This window comes from Panthera leo, chromosome E1 (assembly GCF_018350215.1).
Source record: "Panthera leo isolate Ple1 chromosome E1, P.leo_Ple1_pat1.1, whole genome shotgun sequence".
Taxonomy (NCBI): Eukaryota; Metazoa; Chordata; class Mammalia; order Carnivora; family Felidae; genus Panthera; species Panthera leo.
In genome coordinates, this window is record NC_056692.1 from 25,074,911 (window position 1) to 25,100,657 (window position 25,747).

Here is a 25,747-nt window from a genome sequence, read left to right on the forward strand (position 1 = left end):
ATGAAACTATAATTTATCCCATAAAAATACAATTTACCAAATTTTGACTATTAGTTTTATTCTGTCAGCTTTCTCCTTTATTCAGAGGGCACCCATTCATTCAATCAACATTTTAATAAGCCCTGTCTTATTACCTTCTAAGCTCTAGAGTTATTCTCAAGGATTTCAGAACTCAAAGTAGACAGCCAATTAAACTAGCAGCTGTAATGAAGAGGGATAACCACTACAATCAAAGTGTGTTACAGCAGAGAGGAGGAGGAAAAGTAGGAGCAATATGAGGGAAGACTACTGAGAGGACTTGATGCCTGGGCTTAGTTTTAATGGATAAGGATCTGGTAAAGCTGTCAGTTCAGGGAGAAAGATGTGTGTCAATTCATCAATAAGCACATACTTCACGCCAGACACTATGCCAGCTTCTGGAAATAAAAAAAAAATACACTAGCCCTAATTTCAAGATACTGGTAATCTTTTCAGAAATGTACTTCATAAAGAAAAGGTTTAAAATTTGGTGGTTTAATTTTTATTTTTTCAAATTTATATCCAAATCAGTTAGCATACAGTGCAACGATGATTTCAGGAGTAGATTCCTTAGTGCCCCTTACCCATTTAGTCCATCCCCCCCCCACAATCCCTCCAGTAATCCTCAGTCTGTTCTCCATATTTATGAGTCTCTTCTGTTTTGTCCCCTTCCCTGTTTTTATATTATTTTTGTTTCCCTTCCCTTATGTTCATCTGTTTCGTCTCTTGAAGTCTGCATATGAGTGAAGTCATATGATTTTTGTCTTTCTCTGACTAATTTCACTTAGCATAATACCTTCCAGTTCCATCCATGTAGTTGCAAAAGGTAAAATTTGGTCTCAAAAATGAGTTCATGGGGCACCTAGGTGATTCAACTGGTTACACATCAGACTTGATTTTGGCTGAGGTCATGCTCCCAGGGTCATGGGAGCAAGCCCCACGTTTGGCTCTGCGCTGAGCATGGAGCCTGCTTAAAATCCCCCACCTCTCTCTGTCCCCCTGCCCCTCACCCCTGCTCATGTGCTCTCTAAAGTAAAAATTAATTAATTATGGGCACCTGGGTGGCTCAGTAAGTTAAGCATCCATGACTCAGGTCATGATCTCTTGGTTTGTGGGTTTGAGCCCCACATCAGTGCTGACAGCTCAGAGCCTGGAGCCTGCTCTGAGTTCTCTCTCTCTCTCTCTACCCACCCCTGCTCGCACACTCTCTCTCAAAACTAAAAAAAAAAAATTTTTTAATTTTTAATTAATTAAAAAAATAGGGCACCTGGGTGGCTCAGTTGATTGGGTGTCCAGCTTCTGCTTGGGTCACGAGTTTGTGGTTCGTGGGTTTGAGCCCTGCGTCAGGCTCTGTGCTGATGGTGCAGAGCCTGCTTAGGATTCTCTCTTTCCCCCTCTCTCTCTTTCATGCACTCTCTCTCTCTCTCAAAAAAATAAACTTAAAAAGAAAAAAGAACACAGTGCTCTGGGTGTATTAATATATACATGAAAATTAAAAAATGGGTTTGCATCTCATTTAAAAAATTTAGTTCACCATGCACACACATACAAAATGAATATTGTATGATTCATTTATACAAGACTCAAACATAGGTAAAGCTAATGTATAGGGATAGAAATTAGAATAGTGGTTACCTCTGCGGGGCAGTATCAACTGGGAGAGGGCAAGAGAGAGCCTACTGCAATGCTAGAAATGTTGCTCTCTATCCTGGTTTTGCATGGTGGTTGCTTAGGTACATAGCTAGAATTTCACTAAGCTATATAGTAAAATTTGTGCACTTTAGTGTATGTAAGTAATAAAGGAAGGCATTCCAAGATCTAGGAAGCAGCATTTCAAAGGCAGAGAGTGTTCACACAGAAGCCAAATCACAGAAACTACAAGGGCTTGCCAGACTAAAGACTGTCTTCAAACCATAGGTGTTGGGCACTTCCCACTGATGAGCATCTGAGTAAAATGACCAGTTGTGTATTTCAGAAAGATTATTCTGGTGGAAATATAAAGAATGGATTGAGGAGATAGGAGACTAATAATAGTCCAGAGGACAGAAGGCCTTTTCTAAGGCAGTAACTTTAAAGATGCAGAAGTAAGGGGGCACCTGGGTGGCTCAGTCAGTTAAGCATCCGACTTTGGCTCAGGTCATGATCTCGTGGTTTGTGAGTTCCAGCCCTGCGTTGGGCTCTGTGCTGACAGCTCAGAGCCTGGAACCTGCTTCAGATTTTGTGTCTCCCCCTCTCTATGCCCCTCCCATACTCATGCTCTGCCTCCCTCTCTCAATAATAAACATTAAAAAGTTTTTTAAAAAAAAGATGCAGATGAAACGTAAGATAGTAAGAAGATATCATCAAAGGGACACTGTGATGGATTAAATTTGAACAGAGAAAATTTAAAAAAAGGTCTCAACTGATAAACCAGGTTTCTGGCTTGGGATCATAGGCAGTAAACCACATACATGCAATATATAAGCCGATCTGTGGAAAAATAAGTTGCATTTAGTTTGGGACTCTACTGAAATAATATTAAAAAACACGCTCCAAAAAAAAAAAAAACTCCACTCAAAATAGAACATTTTTCTATGACGTTATTTACTGCCAAGTGCTCATTCAGTTGATATCCTATTTCTTTCATTATTTAAATATAATTTATTTGGCAATCTTCTGTCAACTTCAATTTATATCTATATGTACCAGTAATGTGACAATATAAAATGCTTCCACCATTAGATAATTACTCCTTACTATGCCTCTAAGCCTATAAAGAATAAGTAATTTCTTGTCCTTCCATAATTAGCTGTAAAGAGGTATTCTTACCTCAGCATCTCTGACAAAGAATTAACTTCTGATCTATAAAACTCCACACAGTGAAATATTTCACTTATGGATGCTTGCATAAACTAAAGAATCTCTAAACCAAATTTATTAATCAAACAACTGCTCTAAACCCACCACAGCTTCCTACCACAGCTGCTCACCAACAGATTCCAAAACCAACTTTAAAGCAGAGCCAGAAATGACATAATAAAACATTAATACAAGTAACATTTTTTAAAGGCAAAAGATGCATTTAAATATATGTACACAGATATAAAAATACAAGTTTTAAACCTCAGGGCATACACCCATGAGCACACACACATTTATCCTGAACAAAGTTTTCTCTAAAAGTTTAATCTGGTTTTTAGAAAAGATTGCTTTGATATACAATTCAGCCATTCAACAAACACGTACTGAGTAGCTAACATAGGACAAATAACATGCAATTGCTAGAAATAGCAGTGAACAAAACAGACATGTCCCCACCCTCATGGAGGTTTACAATCTAGTGGTATGTGATCATGAAAACTGCAATCTAGGGCAATGTCTTCCTCTTACCCCAGTTTCTAACTGACCGTGCAATGAATCTGCCCTAAGGCTTAAATTAAGACCCACATGACCAGAGATTAAGGATTACTAAAAAGGAACTTCAGTATCAGTATAATTACTTGGTTAAAACAGAGACAGCCTCTTAGAAACTGAAGAGTGGAAAAAAAAGAATAGAGATATAAGAATTATTTTAAAGCAAGAAAGCACCGGGTCAAGAATGAAGGTCTTAAAGCTTCACTACCCATTGCACCCTTCTTCAGGAAGCTACCAGAGAACAAGCTCCATCAAAATAACGCGTAAGTCAAGAAAGAGGAAACAAGGCATACAACACGAGATCCAACACAGAACACTGAAGGAAATCTCAGAATAAATGGTAAAGAAGATCCCAGCATGGCAGCTATGCTTCAAGCACAAAGGCAATAGGTACAGACCTGAATAGGCCAAAAAGCTCCAAAAAAATTTTCCAATATAATGAGCCTAGTGAACATTAATATATGGATTAGATTTAACTATTGGTGGGATTTTGGGGGTTGAATTATAGTGAATAGAATCCCAAGCAAATAAAAGAGAAGATAATTATTAAAGGAAATATTTAGAAGGAAAGTATACAGGAAAAGTAATCCTACTATATTAAATGGCTTAGCTATGAAAAGCATTTATAAAAACCTAATCATGTAAATACTGAACAATGATCTAACCATAATTAAAATATACATATACCAAGATGAGGAAATGGGACTACAGGGGGCGTACATGTGTGTATCTGGAGGGCAGGTAGCAGTGAAATAAAGAGCTAAATCCTAATCTTTAATACTGGGATGCCAAATAAACATTCCTTAAATGAAAAAAAAAAGTATCAATATAAATATATTACTTAGAGATAAAAAGTAAAGACCAATTAATAGATTTAAAATATTAAAAGTACTGGATAATAAGCAGAAGAAAACTGCCAAGGGAGACAGGGTAACAGTACTACTGCTTTCATAAGTAACCCTGTAGAACTATTTGATTCTAAATTCTGTACATATATCACTGTGATAAAAATTAAAACTAAAAGACTAGAAAAGAAGGAGGGAGGAGGAGCATTAGTTATGGAACTTAAGAGAAAAAGAAACTTCGAGCCAAAAAAAGGGGGGGAGGGGGCACCTGGGTGACTCAGGCGGTTAAGCATCCGACTTCTGCTCAGGTCATGATCTCACGGTTTATGGGTTCGAGCCCCGCATCAGGCTCTGGGCTGACAGCTTGGAGCCTGGAGCCTCCTTCGGATTCTGTGTCTCTCCTTCTCTCTGCCCCTCCCCCTGCTCATACTGTGCCTCTCTCTCTCATAAATAAATAAACATATATTTTAAAAAGCTATACATACATTTTTTATTTATTTATTTATTTATTTATTTATTTATTTATTTTGTTTTTAGCGAATTCTATGCCCAATGTGGGGCTCAAACTCATGAGCCTGAGATCAAGAGTTGCATGCTCTACCAACTGAGCCAGCCAGGCGTCCCTAAAATTTACTTTTAAATCACCTGGACTATTTCAAACCAATGAGAACACTCTGTATATTGATGTAAATCTTATTCTCAGCTTCCAAATTAACACTGTACATTTTAAACAAGTAAGTTTCCAACTCTTAGATTTGGCAGTAGGATGATGCTTGTCATCATGGATGAAAAGCACATGAAGATCACTGTCTAAAAATAAATCATTTCATGAGCAAAATTATTAAATATTACATTTTTACAAAAAGACATTCTCCAGTGTTCATAAACATAATACTTAATGACACACTAGTCTCTTAATATCCACTTAGTAATTTACATTATGAGGTATCAACTTAAATACCTGAACTAAACAGATAAAATTATATATTATATTTAAGGCTGTTACATTTTTATCTATCATTCAAAATCTTTAGCACATTTTTCAAAGCTGATTTAAGGAAATCTTGAGATGAATACATTGTTTGGTATACTGAGTCCTTATCAGTACCTGATCATTTACCCTCCAACCTTACAAACATTATTCAAGTTCTCCAAATCTTCTACCCATCATTTATACATTCACCGCCATCCAATATTTACTGAACACTTAAAATACACCTGGCACTGCACCTATACTGGTACCGGAGATTCATGATCATGTCTGACAATAAACATGTTAATTATACATTATGATAAAGGCTACAAATGACCGTTACAGAATAGTGCAACACTGATGGAAAACCACTTCATATAAGATAAGAGAAGGCCTTACTAAGGCCATCAGAGCTTGGACTTCAGGTATGAAGAATGAGCCAGACCTGTGAAAATTTGTAAGCAGCCTTTCCAGCCTGAGAGGAAAGGAATCAACAGAATCTCATTTGAATTGTAGGATTACACTGGCTGCTGCCGTGAAACTAGAAAACCACTGCATGGTATCTTAGAAAGAGATGATGGCAGCTAGGACTAGAGTAGCAGCAGTGAAGATGAATAGAAGTTAACAGACTAGACTGGATACCAAACTAAATGAAGTTAGATGGCCAACTCAAACTGGGGATAAGAAGATAGGCCAGATGGTGAAAGAAAGGAAAAACTGAGGAAGTCTGCAAGATTCTTCACTTTAGCAACTATCTTGCAATAGCAGTACTAATTATTATCCTGGAAGAAAGACTAGGGGAGGACTACTTTGATAGAAGGGTCCTTTTCATAATGCAATCTCTTTAGAGTCTTTCACAAGTCATTAAAAAAGGCAAGAATCACAGCAAACCTTAAAAGCCTTTTCCTCTGAGGGCTACAATGCTGAGACAACCTAACTTCTTTATGGAAATGAAAGAGGAGCTGGAGAATTTCTTTGTAAAACTTCATTTTAGCATAGTTTCCTTTAATGCTGTGCAACATCAAGGATTCCAAGAACCATATTACAGCAAGGTCTTGATATATCAATTTTTCTGACCCTTGTCTACAAAATAGTTATTAACTTGAGATTTCCCTGAACTAAAAAGAGACTTATGTCAATGAACATTAAATCCCTAATAAGGAAGGGTGTTAAAGAAGGCCTTCATCTTTGAATAGATAGGTCTTCTAATAGATAGGTCTCTGACTTTAACGTAAATACTAAAATACTAGTTTCATCAGGCTTTTGTGTCAGTTAGTAATTAATGATCCACCTTTTATTTTCAAAAGATCCTTATTACTAGATAAGAGGAACAAGAAAATTTATTCGCATAAAGAAAGAGGTGGAGTGGCTCAATTTAAATATTCATTTTTTTAAAAAGCAGATTTTTTGTTTAAAGTTATTTATTCATTTAAGTAATCTAAACCTAATGTGGGGCTCAAACTCACAATCCGGAGATCAAGAGTCCCATGCTCCTTAGACTAAACCAGCCAGGTGCCCCTGCAGTGGCTCAATTTAAATACATACATCATGAAGCCTAAAAGGTAAAAGCAGAAGAATAAACAAGTCCTGAGCAGAGAAGCCATACTTTCTGGATACAGTATGAAAAGAACTCTCAGTCCCATCTTAGTCTTCTCAGTACCATTATCAAACCATCGCCCATTTTTTCTAATTGGAGTATAACTGACATACAACATTATATCAGTTTTAGGTGATCTGACAATTATATACATTACAAAATGCTCACCATGATTAGTGTAGTTAGCATCTGTCGCCAAAGTTATTACAATATTATTGACTATATTCTCTCTGCTGAACTTTCCATCCCCGTGACTTAATTATAACTGGAGTTTGTACCTCTTAATCTCCTTCACCTAGTTTACCCATTCCCTCACCCGCCTCCCCTCTGGCAACCACTAACTTTTTTCTCTATATTTATGAGTCTGTTTCTCTTTGTTGCTATTGGTTTGTTCATTTGTTTTTTAGATTCCACATATAAGTGAAATCATATGGTATTTGCTTTTCTCTATCTGACTTGTTTCATTTAGCATAATACCCTCTAGGTCTATCCATGTTGTCCAGATTCAAATCACCAACATTTTTTTTTTTTTAAGTAGGATTCACACCCAGTATGGAGCCCAATGCAGGACTTGAACTTACAACCCTGAGATCAAGACCTAGGCTGAGATCAAGAGTCAGATGCTTAACCAACTGAGCCACCCAGGCACCCCAAAACCACCAACTTTTAATTCATAAATAAAATACCTTCACCTCTGCAGCTATTTAACATCAAACCTTCTAATCCAGCTCTCAGACTTAATCTTTAGTACTCCAAATCCAAAGATGGATTTCCTATAGTCCTAGCAAGAATAATAATCATTTCTCTAACTTTTCCTGTGACCTACATATTATCAAGTACCAAAAATCTTCCTTTTCTCCTGAAAAAACAACTCATGATTGGTTGGTCACCACATTACTAACCCTAGGTTACTTACACATCTTTCTGGAAGGCGACCCTGAATGCTGTCACTGTGAAGTCTCACTAACCAGGCACAAGACAAACAATTAACAAAAAAAAAAAAAAAGAAAAGAAAAAAAAAAAAAAAACAACAGCTGTTCAGTTTGGTAAATGGAAGGCCATTATCCATCAAGTGATGTCACCTCATTCTGCTCATCCTCCCCAAATCCAGGGTTCATTAGTGTATTTATCTCCTCTTTGTCATGGACACTCCATAAGGAGTGTCGAACTGGAGACTATGAAGAACAGCACCTACGTAATTATTTAGGTGACTACATATAAAGAGACTAACTTAAAACTGCCCCATTTTTCTCCTTTATGTATAATAACAGCTGGTTAGGTATACTTGCAAATGGCTTAACCAAAACTTGCAATTCCACTGTAATGCAAGAAGAGTTCACTGATAGATTTAATAAATTCAGATGAAGGCAAATTAAGTGCCTTAATAAGAGAAAACAGTGCATCCTAGAAGATGCCAACTGTGAAATTAAATTTTCACTGATACAATGATATATTATGCTAAACCACCTAACATCACATCATAGGCAGTATAATATCAACGAGATTTTAGTATTAACACTATGAAACTTGATGAATAAAATCTTGATTGGTGAGTCAATGTTTTAGAGCTTATTAGCGCTGGTAGATAATAAGCAAAATGAAAAGTACTGGAATCTTCAACTATTACATGCTTAATTATTTCACTAGCAAAGACAATAACCTTTAAGTGACGAGGAAATAAAACACTTTAATACACAATTATTGAGCACATACAATGAAATGAATAGTGTTAGGGCACTTTCAGGCCAATACACCAACACACACTCTACATTCCTATAGCACTTCGTTCTATAGCACTGTAGAATTTAACATACTATATGTTAGTTATTTATAAATGATATACATATATACTACTTTTTGCAAATATTGTCCATTATCAAACATACACAAAATAAGGGCACCTGTGTGGCTCAGTCAATTAAGTGTCCAAGTTCAGCTCCGGTCATGATCTCACGGTTCGTGAGTTCCAGCTCCGCATCGGGCTCTGTGCTGACAGCTCAGAGCCTGGAACCTGCTTCAGATTCTGTGTCTCCCTCTCTCTCTGCCCCTCCCCTGCTCATGCTCTGTCTCTCTCTCTCAAAAATAAATAAAAATTTAAAAAAAAATTCACAAAATACAACTTTAAAAAGATGTTTCAATATTTTATCCCTACCTCATATGGATAGTCCTGCATACACCTTGAGTTACATACACTTCAGTGGACTGACCAGGCTATATGCTCCTAGAGAGAGGGTTTTAGTCATCTTTGCTTCCTTGGTGCCTAAGTCACAGGTAGCACTCAGTAAAAATTGCTGTATTTCATCACTCAACTATTTAGTCCAATGTAAAGTGCCAAAATTCTTTCTAAAAAAATTTTTTAATGTTTATCTATTTTTGAGAGAGACAGAGAGCAAGCAGGGGAGGGCAGAGAGAGAGAGAGAGACACAGAATCAGAAGTAGGCTCCAGGCTCTGAGCTGTCCGCACAGAGACAAATGCAGGGATTGAACTCACGAACCATGAGATCATGACCTGAGCCAAAGTCGGACACTCGACTGACTGAGCCACCCAAGCACCCCAGTTCTTCTTAAGGAAAGGGATTAGAAGAAATTCACCCACTATATTTTATTAACATCATTTAAAAGTTAAGGACAATTTTAATTCAGCCAATTCTAGGGGGGAAAAAAAAGCCTTATTATTCTCAGTTTCCAGAATGATGAAACGGAGAGAGGAGCAGGAAGAAAGAATTAAAGAACTGGAGATTTTTAAGTTTCTCGGAGTTCTAAAATACTCTAAACTTCAACTCCTCTTTCATTCAATATTTTTTAATACTATGCTCCAAGCATTTAGAATATATTTTCAGGAATACACAAGCCACAAACTTAGATGCAATAGGAAGTGAAATAGAGAGATGAACATAGCTGCTAAAATTCTCAGTACTCGTGAAGTACAGTAGATGTACTTCAGAAAATACCAGCAATCTAAACCAGGGTCAAGCCTTTCAAAGAAAAGCCTATTTGCATTCTATTCAAGATATTCAAGATAGATAACAAAAATAAAAGCTACCACAAATCTCCCTTAAAAAACTTTAAAGGTATGATTTCAGAAAACTATTAATGTTTATATAACTGGCACACAGTCTAGCTAAAATAGCATGCAAAATCAATCTTCCTAATTTCTAGAGCTTCTGAAATGTAAATGAGAAGTCACTAAACTGCCCTTCGCTTAGGTAGTGTTATCTGTCATTAACATAACACTCCATTTCCAAGGCTCTGTTTTACAAGATAAACTGCCTGCAATTCCATGTTTGCTTCCAGCAATATACAGTTGACTATTTTTTTTAATACTACCTAAATATGGTTAGGCATTATTTACTGGTCAGTAATTTTAAGAAAGCCAAGAGGGGTAGGCATTTCAGTAGTTTATCAAACTTGCTTTTTTACTTGTACAGTGATTCATATAACCTACATTGTGTTTGTCCAATCCTCTCCCTAACACCCACCCCTATTCACCCTAAAAAGTAAATAAGACCAACAGATAGAGGTTTTGGTACCTATTTAGTTCATGTGCCCCCGCCAAAAGTTCCCAGACCATTTTTTAGCTCTACCAAAAGTTTTATAAATTCTTTCTATATAACCTCAGTAAATGAAATTCTATATTAAAGTCTAACATTTACTACGGTAAATAGTATATTCAAAAGAATTGCCCACTTTAAAAAAAAAAAAAAAAAAGCTCCTGGTTTACATTTAGAAATACTACTTATCAGTTTGGTTCTCTCTTTTGCTTTAATTTTCTTCTGGAGCAAAACTGATAAAACAAATTTATTCAAAGAAGAGTTAAAGGTTTTAACAAATATTTTGCTACCTCTTCAAATATACATTTTAAATTCAACAGGCAAACACTTCATAATAAATTGAACAAAGACCTTCAATCAAATCAGTTTAAAACACACCAACTATTTATTTCCTTTATATTTACAAAAGTACTAAAACCTTAGTTTGATATGAGAGAAAGTGGGGTACAGTTGAATAAAAGTTAAATTTTAGAATTCCTTTAATGCCAGCTACATCACCCTCAAACTTAACAAACAAAATACTTCTAAACCATGAAGCTGTGAATCAATTTGATTGATGTCCTCTTTCATGCCATGTAAAGCCATTGCCTAATTGAGGCCAGACCTGTCAGGCTCAACAGCATCCCGGAAATGACCAGCCTACTAGGGCTGGAAACACATCAAGAATTTGGAATATTTCTCATATTGAGAAAAAAGTTCAAGTAAAATTGTCCATAAGAACAATCATTCATTGTTCTGTAGGAAAAAAAGATATAAAAAGCATATTTTCGTTATTCTGGTCAGTCCACAATGAACACATACACCTAAATTCTTTATTTTCAGGTGATATCCCACTGAATTTACCTTTGTTTCTTACATACAAACAAGAGTTTACTACTAAATCCTCATTTTGAATGTCTGTCTTTCAAGCCAATTTTTATTTTATATCCTTAGCTACTGAAACCATCACCTGGAGCAAGGCTGGTTTCTTGACTTAGAAACCTGTTAACAATAATGCCAAGCATCCAACCTGCTTAATGTTTCACTTCTTATCAAAAAAAAACCCCATTAAATGTCGAAAAGAAATACACGCATACATACATACACACACACACACACTCAAATCCCACTCATGAAAAATTAAGTCACATTCCGGCCATAAACTGCAACAGACACTTCCAGTTAGCGTGTGCTTTAGTAATCACCGACAGCGGTATCAGAGAAAGTGGTAGGGGGTTGGGGCTATTAGCAACACACTGCATCAGAGCCAATAAGCAGCAGGCTAGGACTGGCAGCAAGGCCGGTCTCTAAAGGGAGCTATAACACAATATCAGAATGCTGAATTTCCGAATGCCATTTTATAGGAAGGGAGGGGGTGAGAACTGGGGATCAAGTGCAATAAAAGGCTCTGGCCAACGTCTAAGGAGATGTAACCTAAGACAAGGTCTTGTGCAAAACCAGCTGTCCAGTCTCATCTCACCTCAAATACAACTTAATTTCAGGTCGTTCTTATCAAAGTCAGCCGCTCAAAAGGTGAGGGGGTGGCAGGAGTGGATGACGATAGCCCCCTAGAGACTAGCAAAGGCCCTCGGAAAAGGCGGAGACTCCACAACTGGAAGGGGCTTCCAACAGCAAAAAGAGAAGAGGGCTTTGCAGCCGCCTCCCCTCTCCCTTCCAACCAAGGTTGTTGGGTATGAGCTTAGGATGTTGTCGGGTTTTATGAAGGAGTGATATGAGAAAATGGCAGTAAAGGATGAGGGGGGCTGGAATGGCTGATGCCACCCAAGAAAGGAGGGAGAGAAGACTTCCCTGGACACATCCAAGATAACAACGCCACCAAAGAGCACGGGCATTTCCGTGCCAGAGCCAGATACCCCTCTCTCTGGGAAAGCTTCTCCCCCTTTCCATACGGTCCCAATTCCCAAACACTGCTCCCACCCGACCCTTCTCCCTCATAATATTCCCCGTCGCTCCCCCAAAGAGGGCCTCCTTTCCCATCCTCCTCAGGCACCCTCAAGCGCTCAACCTCCCCTCCCCTTCCCCGGTCACCCACCCTCGGGGCAGCCTGTCGCTGGCCTCCCCCGCACCTCGTCCAGACCCCTCCCCCCCTCACCTCTCCTCAGAGCCTCCTCGTAGCTGAGGAATCCGATCCGTGACTCCTTGGCGCCCATGCTCCCCTCATCCCCTCGGCCGGGGGTCGGAGCCTAATCTCGCCCCCACCCCCCCTCCCGCCTGCGACTAGGCGTCCCTGGGTGACGGTGTCGGCGTCCCCCAGCCCCCTCCTCTCCCCACACTAACAAGTGCGGCTTCTGCCCCGGCAGCTCCTCCCGGCCGCCGCCACCGCCTCCATGCCTAATCACGTGACCCGCTCCCACCCCGCCCCCTTCCCCTCCCTCCTACTCCGCCCTTTTCTCTCCTCCCTTCCCTTTCCTCCTCACGCCCTTTTCCCTCCCCCCCACCCCCCTCCCGCCGGCCCCGCCGAGGGTCACCTGACCCGAGGCCGGGGATTGTTCCGGGTAATGGCCGCCAGGGGCCACTCACTTCGCCCCGCCCCAAGCTCTCCGCGCGCAGGAGCGCAGAGGAGGGGCCGGATCCCGCGCGTAACGCATCATCTCCCAGTTTCCCTCCAATCCGAAGCCGCAATGCCGGGGAGCCTCCGCCCGTCTGCGGGGGTGGGGGGAGGTGACTTCCGGGGCGCTCGGGGCCGCGTCTCCCGCCCACGGGTTCTGGAGCCTGACGGGCGGGGCTGGAGCAACTGGCGGTTTGTCTGGCCCTGGTCAGGCCCTGTCTTGGGTGGAATCTTAGGGAATCGGGGTCTCAGGGGTGCAGTGAGAGAAAGAGGCAGGCAGGGGAGAAACTCCTAACGTTAGGGAAATTTTTGGCTGGGAGGGAGTTGTGAGAAGAAAAGAGACTCTCAAGGATTTCCTGTGATGAAAGCATTCTTAATCCTGGTGGGGAGATCCCTGAGGAAAATGAACCTTGTGACAAAGTTTAGAATATATTTCTTTTCACGTTACCTGTACCTCCCCACCCCTGTTGACTCTAGATTTCCTTTCACATTGGCAAGCCCACCTCTGAGCCTGCCTCTACTGGAAACTGCTGTGCAAAAGGCTTCAGCTTGCTTATGTCCAAGCATTGCCCACCCCGCCCGCCCATGGGAGATGTGAGGTTTATGAGATTTACAACAGTTTCTTGCTTTTCAAAAAAAATTTTAATTGTGGTAAAATACTAACAACTATTTTTAAGTACCTCATGAGTGGAATCATATGGTATTTCTCCCTTTTGTGCCTGGCTTATTTAACTTAGCATAATGTCCTCAAGGTTGGTCGCTGTTGTAACATGTCAGAATTTCTCAGATTTACAGAGTTCCCAGAATTCCACTTTTTAAGTATATACCCGAAGAATTGAACTCAGGGACACATATTTATACACCCATATTTATAGAACATTATTGACAATAACTAAAATGTAGAAACAACCCAAGGTGTCCAACAATGGACAGGTGAATAGATGTGGTATAGTTGGCCCTTGACCAACACAGATTTGAATTGCATGGATCCTCTTGTATGTAGATTTCTTTTTTTCTACAAATACGGTACAGTACTGTGAATGTATGTTCCTTAGTTCTTAGCATTTTCTTTCGTCTATTTTATTGTAAGTTATATATAGCATGCAATATATGTGTTAATGAACTTTTTACGTTATTGGCAAGTATTGGCAAGGCTTCTGGTTAGTCAACAGTAGGCTATTAGCAAAGTTTTGGAGGAGTTATATAAGAGTTTTTGACTGCAGGAGGATTTGTGCCCCTGACCCTTTCACTGTTCAAGAGTTAACTGTATAGGGGCACCTGGGTGGCTCAGTTAAGAGCCCGAGTTCAGTTCAGCTCATGATCTTCCAGTTGGGTTCCTGGGTTAGAGCCCAGCATTAGGCTCTCTGCTGTCAGCAAGCAGTCTGCCTTGGATCTTCTGTCTCCCTCCCTCTCTGCTGCTCCCTAAATTGCTCTCTCTCTCTCTCAAAAATAAATAAACATTTAAAAAAAAAACAGAAAAGTTAACTGTATGTACAGTGGAATGCACTTTTTTAAGTCTATTCAATTTGTTTTTGTTAGTCTTCACCCTCAAAGTCACAGTATAAAGCTTTTGGATAAGGAAAGAACTTTTAAAAAATAACCATTTGGATTAGATTACACAGGAGGTGCCAGTTAGGCAATTCAGACCCAGCGAAAGGATTTTAATTCCTTAAGCCAACAGATTATAATATGCTCTGCTAAAGAAAGAAGGTAATACTCTTGTTTCTGTACTCACCTTTCCTGGCAGACCAGATGAGCAGCGTGGCTTTATTAGTCACTGTGTTGCCCTTTCCAGTTCACTGTGAGGCAGTTAATTTTAAGACCTCAGATTAGTTAAAGGCCATGAATAAAGGGGTTGGGAATGTATTTCAAAGCCTTTAATTTCCAGATCATTAATTTGGTGTAGACAGAAGTATCCAGACAAAACAACTCTGTCATCTTCAGCCTATACTTAGATTATCGTAATTAATGGGAAGTGAATCTTAAGGGCTCAGCTGTATACAGGGGAAAAGACCCTCAAGAATTCAACTGCAACATACCTAAGTATTACTACTGTCCCAGATAATCACTACCTAAAGCCAACCTTGGTGCACAAAAGACAGACCTGCGTGATTATCTACCCATTTGATTTACAGTGGAATTGGAAGCAAATTGTTTTAGGTCTTTGTAGTACTTGCCACACTTGAAAGGTGAAACTAGAGTTGGACTTAATCTGTCACATGAAATAGTAAATTATTATACTCAGCAAAGAATAGAATATGAACTTTATAATGAAAGATTTAGAGCAGTACTAACACAAGAACTTTAAAATTCTCCTGCTTGGTTTCAGGCCTGGCTTCCTATAGGGCCATAAGAATTTTCACCCCATCACAGCATTTACCATGGATTACACACTTCTCAAAATTTTGAGTTGAGATAGCAAACTAAGAAATAGTATTTCTCCTTTGTCTGAGTTAAATTAAGCATATTATTGAAAGCAGTGAAGCAGACAGTTATGTCTGATGGGAATTTTAAATGTTAAGCTGGGATTAAAACGCCTTTTGGTTTGTATTACACAGTATCAGGCAGTCAAATGTTAAACACCCCTCTCTAAGTTAAAACTGACACAGTACTTAAGTTTGATTATGTAGAAAATCTAAAGTCTACTTGTCATGCTTAAAGGAATTCTATTAATCATTTAGTTTCTTCACTTTCATTATATTTCACTTTAATCCACTGAAGAGTTGGCCAGAGACCTGACTCTAAGCATTAGGTTGCACTTGGGGAACCATTGTTTTCACTATAATTACATACCTGTGAAAGAGCTGTCCATATGAAGATTTAAAGCATGGGAGATTGGCATGTAATTTCTGCTTCCAGTTGAGCAACCCAAATGACAGAGGTCCTCAGTTTATTCTCAAAGAAATCACACAGGAATAGGACAGAGTCATTTTAGTACTTGCCAAAGAAGCTTAGGTCATAGACAGGGAGGTCAATACAATAAAGAAGGGTGCAACAGCACCCAATTCATGTATAACTTTATTTTCACCAAGTGAGGCCAACAATGTATGAAGCATGACTATACAATAAGAGAATTGATTTTTGGGGGGAATGCAAGCTGGTGCAGCCACTCTGGAAAACAGTATGGAGGTTCCTCAAAAAACTAAAAATAGAACTACCCTACGACCCAGCAACTACTAGACATTGATTCAAGGGATACAGGTGTGCTGTTTCCAAGGGACACATGCACCCCCATGTTTATAGCAGCACTATCGACAATAGCCAAAGTATGGAAAGAGCCCAAATGTCCATCAATGGATGAATGGAAAAGAAGAAGCAATCAAAAAGAATGAAATCTTGCCATTTGCAACTATGTGGATGGAACTGGAGGGTATTATACTAAGTGAATTAGAGAAAGACAAAAATCATATGACTTCACTCATATGAGGACTTTAAGAGACAAAACAGATGAACTTAAGGGAAGGGAAACAAAAATAATATAAAAACGGGGGGGGGGGCGGGACAAAACAGAAGAGACTCATAAATATGGAGAACAAACTGAGGGTTACTGGAGGGTTTGTGGGAGGGAGGATGGGCTAAATGGGTAAGGGGCACTAAGGAATCTACTCCTGAAATCATTGTTGCACCATATGCTAACTAATTTGGATGTAAAGTTTAAAAAATAAAAAATTAAATTAAAAAAAAGAGAATTGATTTTTTTCCCCAGTATTATATACTTGTCACCTTATAATGACACAATATAAGGATGTGGTCACTTGTGTTGTATTTTTAAAATATTGTGTTTTAGAATAAATAAAAATATAACTTAAAAAAAATTTTTTAGACAGAGAGAGTGCGAGCCAGGGAGGGGCAGAGAGAGAGGGAGATGCAGAATCCAAAGCAGGCTCCAGGCTCTGAGCTGTCAGCACAGAGCCCGATGCGGGGCTCCAGTGCATGAGCCATAAGAGCATGACCTGAGCTGAAGTCGGACACCCAACTGACTGAGACACCTGGGTGCCCCTAAAAATACAACTTTAGGGGTGCCTGAATGGTTCAGTCATTAAGCATCTGACTCGATATCGGCTCAGGTCACTATCTCGCATGAGATCACACCCTGCGTGGCTCTACACTGATGCACAGAGTCTGCTTGGGTACTTGGGAGTCTCTCCCTCCCTCTCTCTCTGCTTCTCCCCACTCAGGCTCCCCCCCTTCTCAAAATAAGTATGTAAACATTTAAATATATATATAACTTTAAGCACTTTAAGCTATTTTTAATGAAAATAATATATATTCTATGTTAAAAAATGTTTTTCCACCACTAAAAAAAGTGTATGTGAAGTAAAAGATCACACTTTTTTTTTTTTAACATTTATTTATTTTTGAGACAGAGAGAGACAGAGCATGAACGCGGGAGGATCAGAGAGAGAGGGAGACACAGAATTCGAAACAGGCTCCAGGCTCTGAACTGTCAGCACAGAGCCCGACACAGGGCTCGAACTCACGAGCAGTGAGAACATGACCTGAGTTGAAGTCAGATGCTTAACTGACCGAGCCACCCAGGCACCCCAAAGATCACACTTTCTAATTCACCCAGTCTCATTCCCTCATTCCAATTTTCTGTAACTACACCCACTGCACACCTTCTTCATAGTCCACATACTGATCTGCAATTTGTTTTTCACTCAATAGTATAGCTCAAATTGGTTTTCATATCACCTTATAGAACTACCTTATTCTTTTTAACATATATAATATGCCAATTTTGTGTATTTAATGTATAACCAATTACCTGTTGACAAACATTAGGTTGTTTCATTTCAATATTACAAACACTATTGCAATAAACATCCTAATACATATATCATCTTAACATATATGACTGCATCTGTAGATGGGATTTCCAGAAATTGAACTTCAGAGTCTAAGAGTATGTTAGATGTTGCTGAATTGCCAGCCTAAATATTTGGATCAATTTACATTCTAATCAAGAGTATCAGAGAAAGCCAATTTCCTTTCACCTTGCTAACATTAATATCAATTTAAGCTGATTTTTGTCATTACCTTCTACCTATCACAAATCCTACCAGCACAGAACTGAATCCCTGCTTTTTTTTTTTAAGTTTGTTTATTTATTTTTGAGAGAGGGAGAGAGAGCACAAGCAGAGGAGGGACAGAGAGAGAGGAGACACAAATTCTGAAACAAGCTCCAGGCTCTGAACTCTCAGTACAGAGCCTGACAAAGGGCTTGAACCCATGAACCAGGAGATCATGACCAGAGCCAAAGTCGGACGCTGAGCCCCAGACGCCCCTGAATCCCTGTTTTTCTAAACATGAAATTCATTTTCATTTTAAACCTGAACAAAATATTTTAGGAATAACTAAAAAAATGTCATTCTCTAGTCTGCATTTAAAGATGTTTCTCCTTTCTATTTATCATTCTTTAGAAGGCACCTAAAATTGGCAAAATTTCAACAGGGCACATTCCCTAAGAGCTTCTGCTTCACAAGACACATAAGCTAAAACTAAGAATGGCAAAGAAGTAAAACATTCAAAGTGAAGGCCTTTAACTTAGACCTAGTTTAGAAAGTCTCTTTTTCTGTCTTACCACGATCCATGCTTGGCAAACAATTTGCACTACCCACTGAACCTGTGAGTAAATGTTTACTCTTTATAATATTGCAAATTGCCCTCCTCCACCCCAACTGCAATGAAGGTGTATTTACATCTCTTTCAACAGTTTACAAAGGTTGGGGAGTGGGTATTGTGTACAGTTCCTGAAAATTCAAGCAGTTTCTTTTTAGTCTTCCTCTGATCTTATTCCTTCTAATGTGGCAACTGCATTTTACTCTTAGGCCAGCTTTTTCCAGCAAAATACAAACTACAAGTTTAAGAATAAGTACATTAATTGAATTCTAATCAGCAGTTAAAACATAGAATAATACAGACTCCAGCTGTAAACAGATAAGATATACCTTACCTCACTTTCCAGGTTCTAAATAGACTTTGTCTAGTCATCTAAAGTCCAGCTTATCATACTAATATGCTTTGTTAGATATTTGAGAAAAACCAACTCCAGCTGTATACCTTAGACTTTGATTTCTTTGTCTAGTAGATGAAAGATTTAAACTCAACCAGGCTTTTTCCAGTTCTTAAATTCTTTATCTCTTGAAATGTACATTCTTTTGCCAGCTCAAATCTTTTTATTTTTAGTTCACCCTGAGTTTTCTTCTCACCTGGTTATTAACACAATACTTCTATTCTCTTTTCCACCTTTTGCTGAACTACCAATTTGCTGTTTGTCTAATTGTCCTCCCTTTCTTGACTCCAGGCTTACTTTTGATCAATAACTATTATTTTGATGGGGGAGACCATGTATGTGTGGGGACAGAGGCTATATGGAAAATTTCTGTACTTTCTGCTCAATTTTGCCTCAAACCTAAAACTCTCCTAGAAAAATCTGATAACCAAAAATTCTGATACAGAGATGCACCTGCCTACATGTAAGTATTTAATAGCTAGTAATTGTGGTATAATAAAAAAACCCTTGAGAGAGATTCACTGTAGGAATGGGGATGGGGTAAATCATTATTAGTCTTCAAAGGTTTTAGTACATGAAGCTAAATATGCAGTATGTGAGTTGTGATTTTAGGTTTAGGTAAAATTCTTTGTTTGGTGGTCCTGATCCAACAATTAGCATTTTTAAAAATCCCAACATTTTCTTCCAAAAAGATTTGAAAGCTATAAAATAGCATTTGGCTGAATGTTTTTTGGCAATTATATTCACTTACTGGCATTCTGGGGGTAAGAGTGGAATCAAATCTGGATTTCTTTGAAAAAGGAAGGAAATTTATATAAAAACAGAGGAAGTTAAGTTTCTCACTCATGCATATCTAACAATTCACTGCCCCAACATTTGGTATGGATGTCGCAAATAGTTGATTTTAACATTTATTAAACATTTTCTGTGTGCAAGGGACTGTGCTAAACCTTAGGGAATACCAAGACGATTTTTTTTAAAGCCTCTAAGAAGTACTATGATCAAGATAAATATAGTGTGTTATGGGAACTGAGAAGAGAGAGAGTCCAGAATAAAGGAGTGGCAGAGGGAGGAAAGCCTTGGGGGATGGGAGTCTTAAAAAACCAAGTAAGAAATCAGCCGTTCATTTACTCCTTCAACAAGCTCAAAGTGCCTTACTAGACAAGCATTGTCCTAGGTACTGAATATACAGATTTGAACAAAGAAAGATTCCTGGTCTTATGAAATGTACATTTTAGTGGAAAAGAATAGACAATAAACAAAGTAAGTAAAATAATGGTAAGTTAGTTGGTAACAAGTTCTGTGGAGAAAAATTGCAGAGAAAGGAGACAGGAAGTGCTGAGATGAGGGTTGCAATTTAAAATAGAATAGTCAGGGGACTCCTGGGTGGCTCAGTGGGTTTTCAGCCCAGGTCATGATCTCACCATCAAGCCCCACATCAAGCCCACCTTGAGCCCTGCGTCCAGTCCTGTCGGGCTCCTTGCTGAGTATCAAGCCTGCTTAAGACTCTCTCTCTCTTCCTCTGCCCCTCTTCCCTGCTTGCATGCTCTCTCTCTAAAATGAAAATAAAATAAAATAGAATGGTCAGGGGTGCTTGGGTATCTCATACAGCTGAGCCTTTTGGCTTAGGTCATGATCCCAAGGTCATGGGATCAAGCTCCTTGTAGGCACCACACTGAGAGTGGAACCTGCTTAAGATTTTCTCTCTCTCTCTCTCTCTCCCCCCACCCTGCCCCTTTCCCCAGCTCGCATGCATGCTCTGTCTCTAAAATAAAAATAAATAAAAAATTTTTTTCAAAGAAAACAAGGTGATTTAAAAAAATAAAATGGTCAGAGACAAGCAAAAACATGACATTTAAGCCAAAATCTGAAGGAGATGGTGGAGTAAAACTTGTGGATATCCTAGGCACCTTATTCCTGGCAGGTATAAGGATCAGCAACTGGGGCTGCAACAGTAAGGGAAGTGGATGGAGGCATATCCTCCCTGAAGATTTTAAGAACTTAGTTGTGTTTTTTTGTTTGTTTTTGTTTTTTAATGTTTATTTTTGAGAGAGAGAGAGACAGAGTGTGAGTGAGGGAGGGGCAGAGAGAGAGAGAAAGAGAGAGAGAGAGAGAGAGAGAAACACAGAATCTGAAGCAGACCCCAGGCTCTGAGCTGTCAGCACAGAGCCCGACACGGGACTTGAACTCATGAACAGTGAGATCATGACCTCAGCCAAAGTCAGACACTTAACCAACTGAGCCACCCAGGCACACAGAAGCTTAGTTGTTCTTTGTCAGATTTTTGTTTTGCTATGATTTCTTTGACCTGTCAATAGGTCAATACTTGAAAGGAGGTTCTGGGGACAATAGGCACCCTTAAAATTTGTTCTAAAAGAATGAATGGAATTAGGCTAAAGTATGATAATTAATGGTTGAAGGTAGATTTCTATCCATGCATGAACTTCAGCCTGGATATCACTCAAGAGAGTTCTTTACGCCCATATATTTTTTTGCATGCATTAGTAAATAATACTGACATCCTAATTAACTCATGCAAACCTCTGAGGAAGTAGCCAATATATACAAAGATAGTCCCCAGAAAATTCATAGGAAAAGGGTTCAAATTTCCCCCATTCAGACAAACTCTCTTCATTAGTAGCTCAGATCATGTACTAGATTCATGGACAACTTTTCGAAAAAACAGTGCTAATTTAACCAAAGTCGTCTAGTTTCTGTGGAATTGGAACAAAAACAAAAGTGGACAGACTTAAATTCTAGTTTATAGGTCACTGTGTGCATTTATTAACTGCACCCAATCTTGCATTATGCAAACACTAACATAAGGATTTTCTCCATCCTCAATATTCCATCCCTCATTGATCTCAATTTTTTTCATTCTTCTGAGGTACTAGAGCACTAAGTGGAATTACATTGCAGTGCATGGTAATTTGTTTGTACATGTCAATGTACCTGTGCTATTGCATGTGATTTTGATTATTATTGCTGCACAAGAAATTACCCCCAAAACTTAGTGGCATAGAACAATGACAATATTTATTTTGCTTATGAATCCTCAAATTGGGCAAGGTTCAGCAGAGATAGCTAAACTCTGGTCCATTTAGCCAGCGGCAACAGCTTGAAAGCTAAGGAGTAGAATCCTCTGAAGGCCTGCTCGCTCACATGTCTGACAGTTGATGCCTGTTGTTGGCCGAGACCTTAGCTGGAGCTGTAGGCTGGAACAACTACACGTGTAATATGCTTCCTTTTTCCTCACAAAACTGTGGCTAGCTTCCAAAGGTGAGCAGTGTGTGTGTATCTGTGTGGAGTCGGGGGAGGGAGTAATCAGCATAAGCTGTATCACCTTTTATGACCTAGCCTTGGAAGTAACACAGTGTCACTTTTGCTGCATTCTAGTCATTGAAGTGGTCACAAAGTTCTGCCAAGGTTCAAGGGGGATGGGAAATAGTCTCCAGCAATATTGCTGCATCACAGCCTGCCGTCTGCTCACAACAACTTGCATTTCTCCTGTATGTAATATACATTCACCCCTTTTTCCAAAATCCCCATTATGATATCAGGTTCAAGCCTGGAGTGTAGGATCTCCTGATCTAAATCAGGTACAAGTGCAAATGAGGCTCCTCAGGTGTGTTTCCTCAAATACAATATCTGTCTTTTCTTTTTTTTTTTAAGGTTTTATTTTTAAGTTATCTCTACACCCAACACAGGGCTCAAACACAACCCTGAGATCAGGAGTCTCGTGCTCTACTGACTGAGCCAGCCAGGCACTCTCAAATGTAGTATCGCTTGACTTGAATACCTGTTCTTAGTAAATGTACACTGGGGTTATTTAGGCGAAAGGGACCGTGATGTGTGAAACTTACTTTTAAGGAAAAAAACACAGTTTTTTATGCACACAATACAAGCATTTCTGGAATATATATATTGAATGTACATATATGCATAGTGTGTGTATACATATATACATAGAGACAGAAACAGAATGGGAAAGAGGGATGCTAATAATAAAGCAAATTAATTAAAATGTTAACAAATGACTGAGTGAAGGCTATACGAGTATTCTTCATTGTTCTTTTTTTTTTTTTTACAACTTTTCTTGTAGCTTGAAATTATTCAAATAGAAAAAAAAAATTGTTGAGTTTACTTATTTTGAGAGAGATAAACACAGCATGAGTGGGGGAGGGGCAGAGAGCAAGGGAGGGAGAGAATCCCAAGCACAGAGCCTGACATGGGGCTCAAACTCATGAAACTGTGAGATCATGACCTGAGCTGAAACCAAGAGTCGGACACTTAACCGACTGAGTCACCCAGGTGGCCCCCCAAATTTTTTTTATGTGATGCACATGGCATAGGTCCTGAGCATTAATCTTTTGATATTTTTTATTCCAGGGGTGAGTCCTAACTTGATCTTGGTATTAACTTTTGGAGATTGAGAGAAGACCCTTTAGTTCTCCCTTTGCCCAGGTGTCTGTGAGAAGGCACTATCACTTCCCACTTTAGTCTATGTTCCTCCACATCTCATTTCCTTAAAGAGCTAGTCTGGGAAAGATCCCTTTTTGAGAGGGTTTTTGGCTATGCTGAAACACAGCTTTTCAATGGTCTTTGTGTTACCTACTACACAAAAGGCATCTTTAAGTGTGGCTTGGTTTATCTGGAGAAACTGTAGAAGGATGCGCATCAGCCCCCTTGTAACAAAAGAGACTGGGAGGGGTGCCTGGGTGGCTCAGTTGTATGAGCAACTGACTTTGGCTCAGGTCATGATCTCACAGCTTGTGGGTTTGAGCCCCGCATTGGGCTCTGTGCTGGCAGCTCAGAGCCTGAAGCCTTCTTCTGATTCTGTGTCTCCCTCTCACTCTGTCCCTTCCTGCTTGCATTCTGTCTCTTTGTCTCTCTCTCTCAAAAATAAATAAACATTTAAAAAAAATTTTTAAAAGAGAGAGAGACTGGGATTAGCTCCCCTGAAGCACCATCATTGTGCTCCCAGAGCACATACTCTAAAAATAGTGGCTGTGAGAAACAATCTTCTCATGTTTCCAGTTTGAAAAGGACACTTAAATAGAAAGCTGGTCTTTTTAGCCAGTGTAACTATCCCCAAACAAACAGAATAATCACTAGTAGAAGTCCCAGTTTAGAAGGCACAAGCTGGTCATTGAGCAAATTTATTCATGGCCATCATAGGCTTGTTGGCTGCCCAGAAAAAGCTTCCCAGGTTGACAATAAGTGCAGTCACCACTGTTCTGTTTTCTTTTCTTATGCAAGTACTCAGGACAGAGTTTTGCACAGAGTTGCACTCGAACTCAATATATTACTGCTGCACAAATGAAGCATCCATGGATAATTATCCCAGAATGCAGGCCTGGAAAGGAAGCCAGGTTTGATCCTACCGAAACAGCTTAACGTTTTTCCTGGAACCAGGTTCCTGGAATGTAAATATATCTTTTTTTTTGTGGGCCAGCAGAACCTAGAAAAAAGGTGTTTTTGTTTCTCTGCCAATGGGAATAAATGAAGGTTCCTTGAAATGTACTCTGTCAGGTGGCACAAATAAACCATATAATTTTATTCCCTTAAACAGAAAATCTCAAAATGTAAGGATACTTGGGTTCCCTGGGTCAGACCAAAGGCCATGTAATTCAGATTTTTTTTTAAGTTTTTTATTTGGAAACACAGATTTACAGAAAAGTTACAAAGATTGTATCGAGAATTCCTGTATACCGCTTAATCAACTTCCACCATTGTTAACATATTACCATGCTACATTTGTGAAAGCTAAGAAATTGACATTGGGGCGGTGTGGGGGAGGGGCACCTTGGTGGCTCAGTCAATTAAGCATCTGACTTTGGGTGCGGTCATGATCTCACTGTTTGTGGGTTTGAGACCTGCATCGGGCTGTCTGCTGTCATCATAGAGCTCACTTCAGATCCTCTGTCTCCCTATGTCTCTTAAAAATAATAAACATTAAAAAAAATTAACATGGTATATTATTATCTAAATTCCAGGCTTGCTTTGGATTTCACCAGTTTTTCCATTAAAGTTCACTTTTTGTTCCAGGATCCAACTCAGAATACCACATTACATTTCGCTGTCATGTCTCCCCAGTCTTCTCTAGTCTGTGACAGTTTCTTAATGTCTCATTTTTCATGACCTTGCCAAACTTGAGTTCTGGCCAGATATCCTGTATAATGTCTCCCAATCTGGGTTTGTCTGATTTTTTTCTCATGATTAGATTGGGGTTATGTTTTTGTTCGTTTTTGTTTTGTTTTGTTTTGTTTTGTTTTTGAAAGAATACTACAGAAATAAAGTCCTCTTCTCATCATACATCACATCTAGTAGTACATGAAATTCACATGACACCACTGATAATGTTAACCTTCTTCACTAGGTTAATTTAGTGTCTACCAGGCTTCTTCACTGTAAAGTTACTATCATCCTATTTTCCTACTCTGTTCTTCAGATAGCTCAGATTTTGCTGGACATCAAAAAGTATTTTATAAGGGAGTAGGGTAGTTTGACATTATAATGGCTTTACGTTTTATGGATTTACCCAGAACATTCCTAATTCCAACAGGAGTCCAAAAAGACAAAGAATCCTCTCAAAGTCTATAGGAATTATAGGAATATAGTCTCTGAGCAATAGGAGTAAGCCAAAGTGTATTAATGCCCACTGGTGAAGCAATGGAACATTACATAGCTATAAAAATGTCAACATTAATTGAATATAATCCATTGGCAACTAAGATCTCCCAGCTCTTTAAAATCTAGAGAGAGTTGATTCAGCTCTCCAATCTATAAACCATGGAAGAGTGTTT

The 25,747-nt window shown here is 39.1% G+C and overlaps 1 protein-coding gene across 2 annotated transcripts in view; it reads right to left on the minus strand.

The window, feature by feature from the left end:
- USP32 (ubiquitin specific peptidase 32) overlaps positions 1-12,643 on the minus strand; it is a 251,311-nt gene extending 238,668 nt beyond the window's left edge. Inside the window, exon 1 of one of the 2 annotated variants that reach the window (XM_042914568.1) lies at positions 12,470-12,643. In XM_042914568.1, coding sequence (XP_042770502.1) covers positions 12,470-12,527 — 58 coding nt within the window. In that variant the 5' untranslated portion in view covers positions 12,528-12,643. The remainder of the gene's footprint in view (positions 1-12,469) is intronic. The other variant, XM_042914569.1, reaches the window with a different exon arrangement.
- Positions 12,644-25,747: the final 13,104 nt, after the last annotated feature.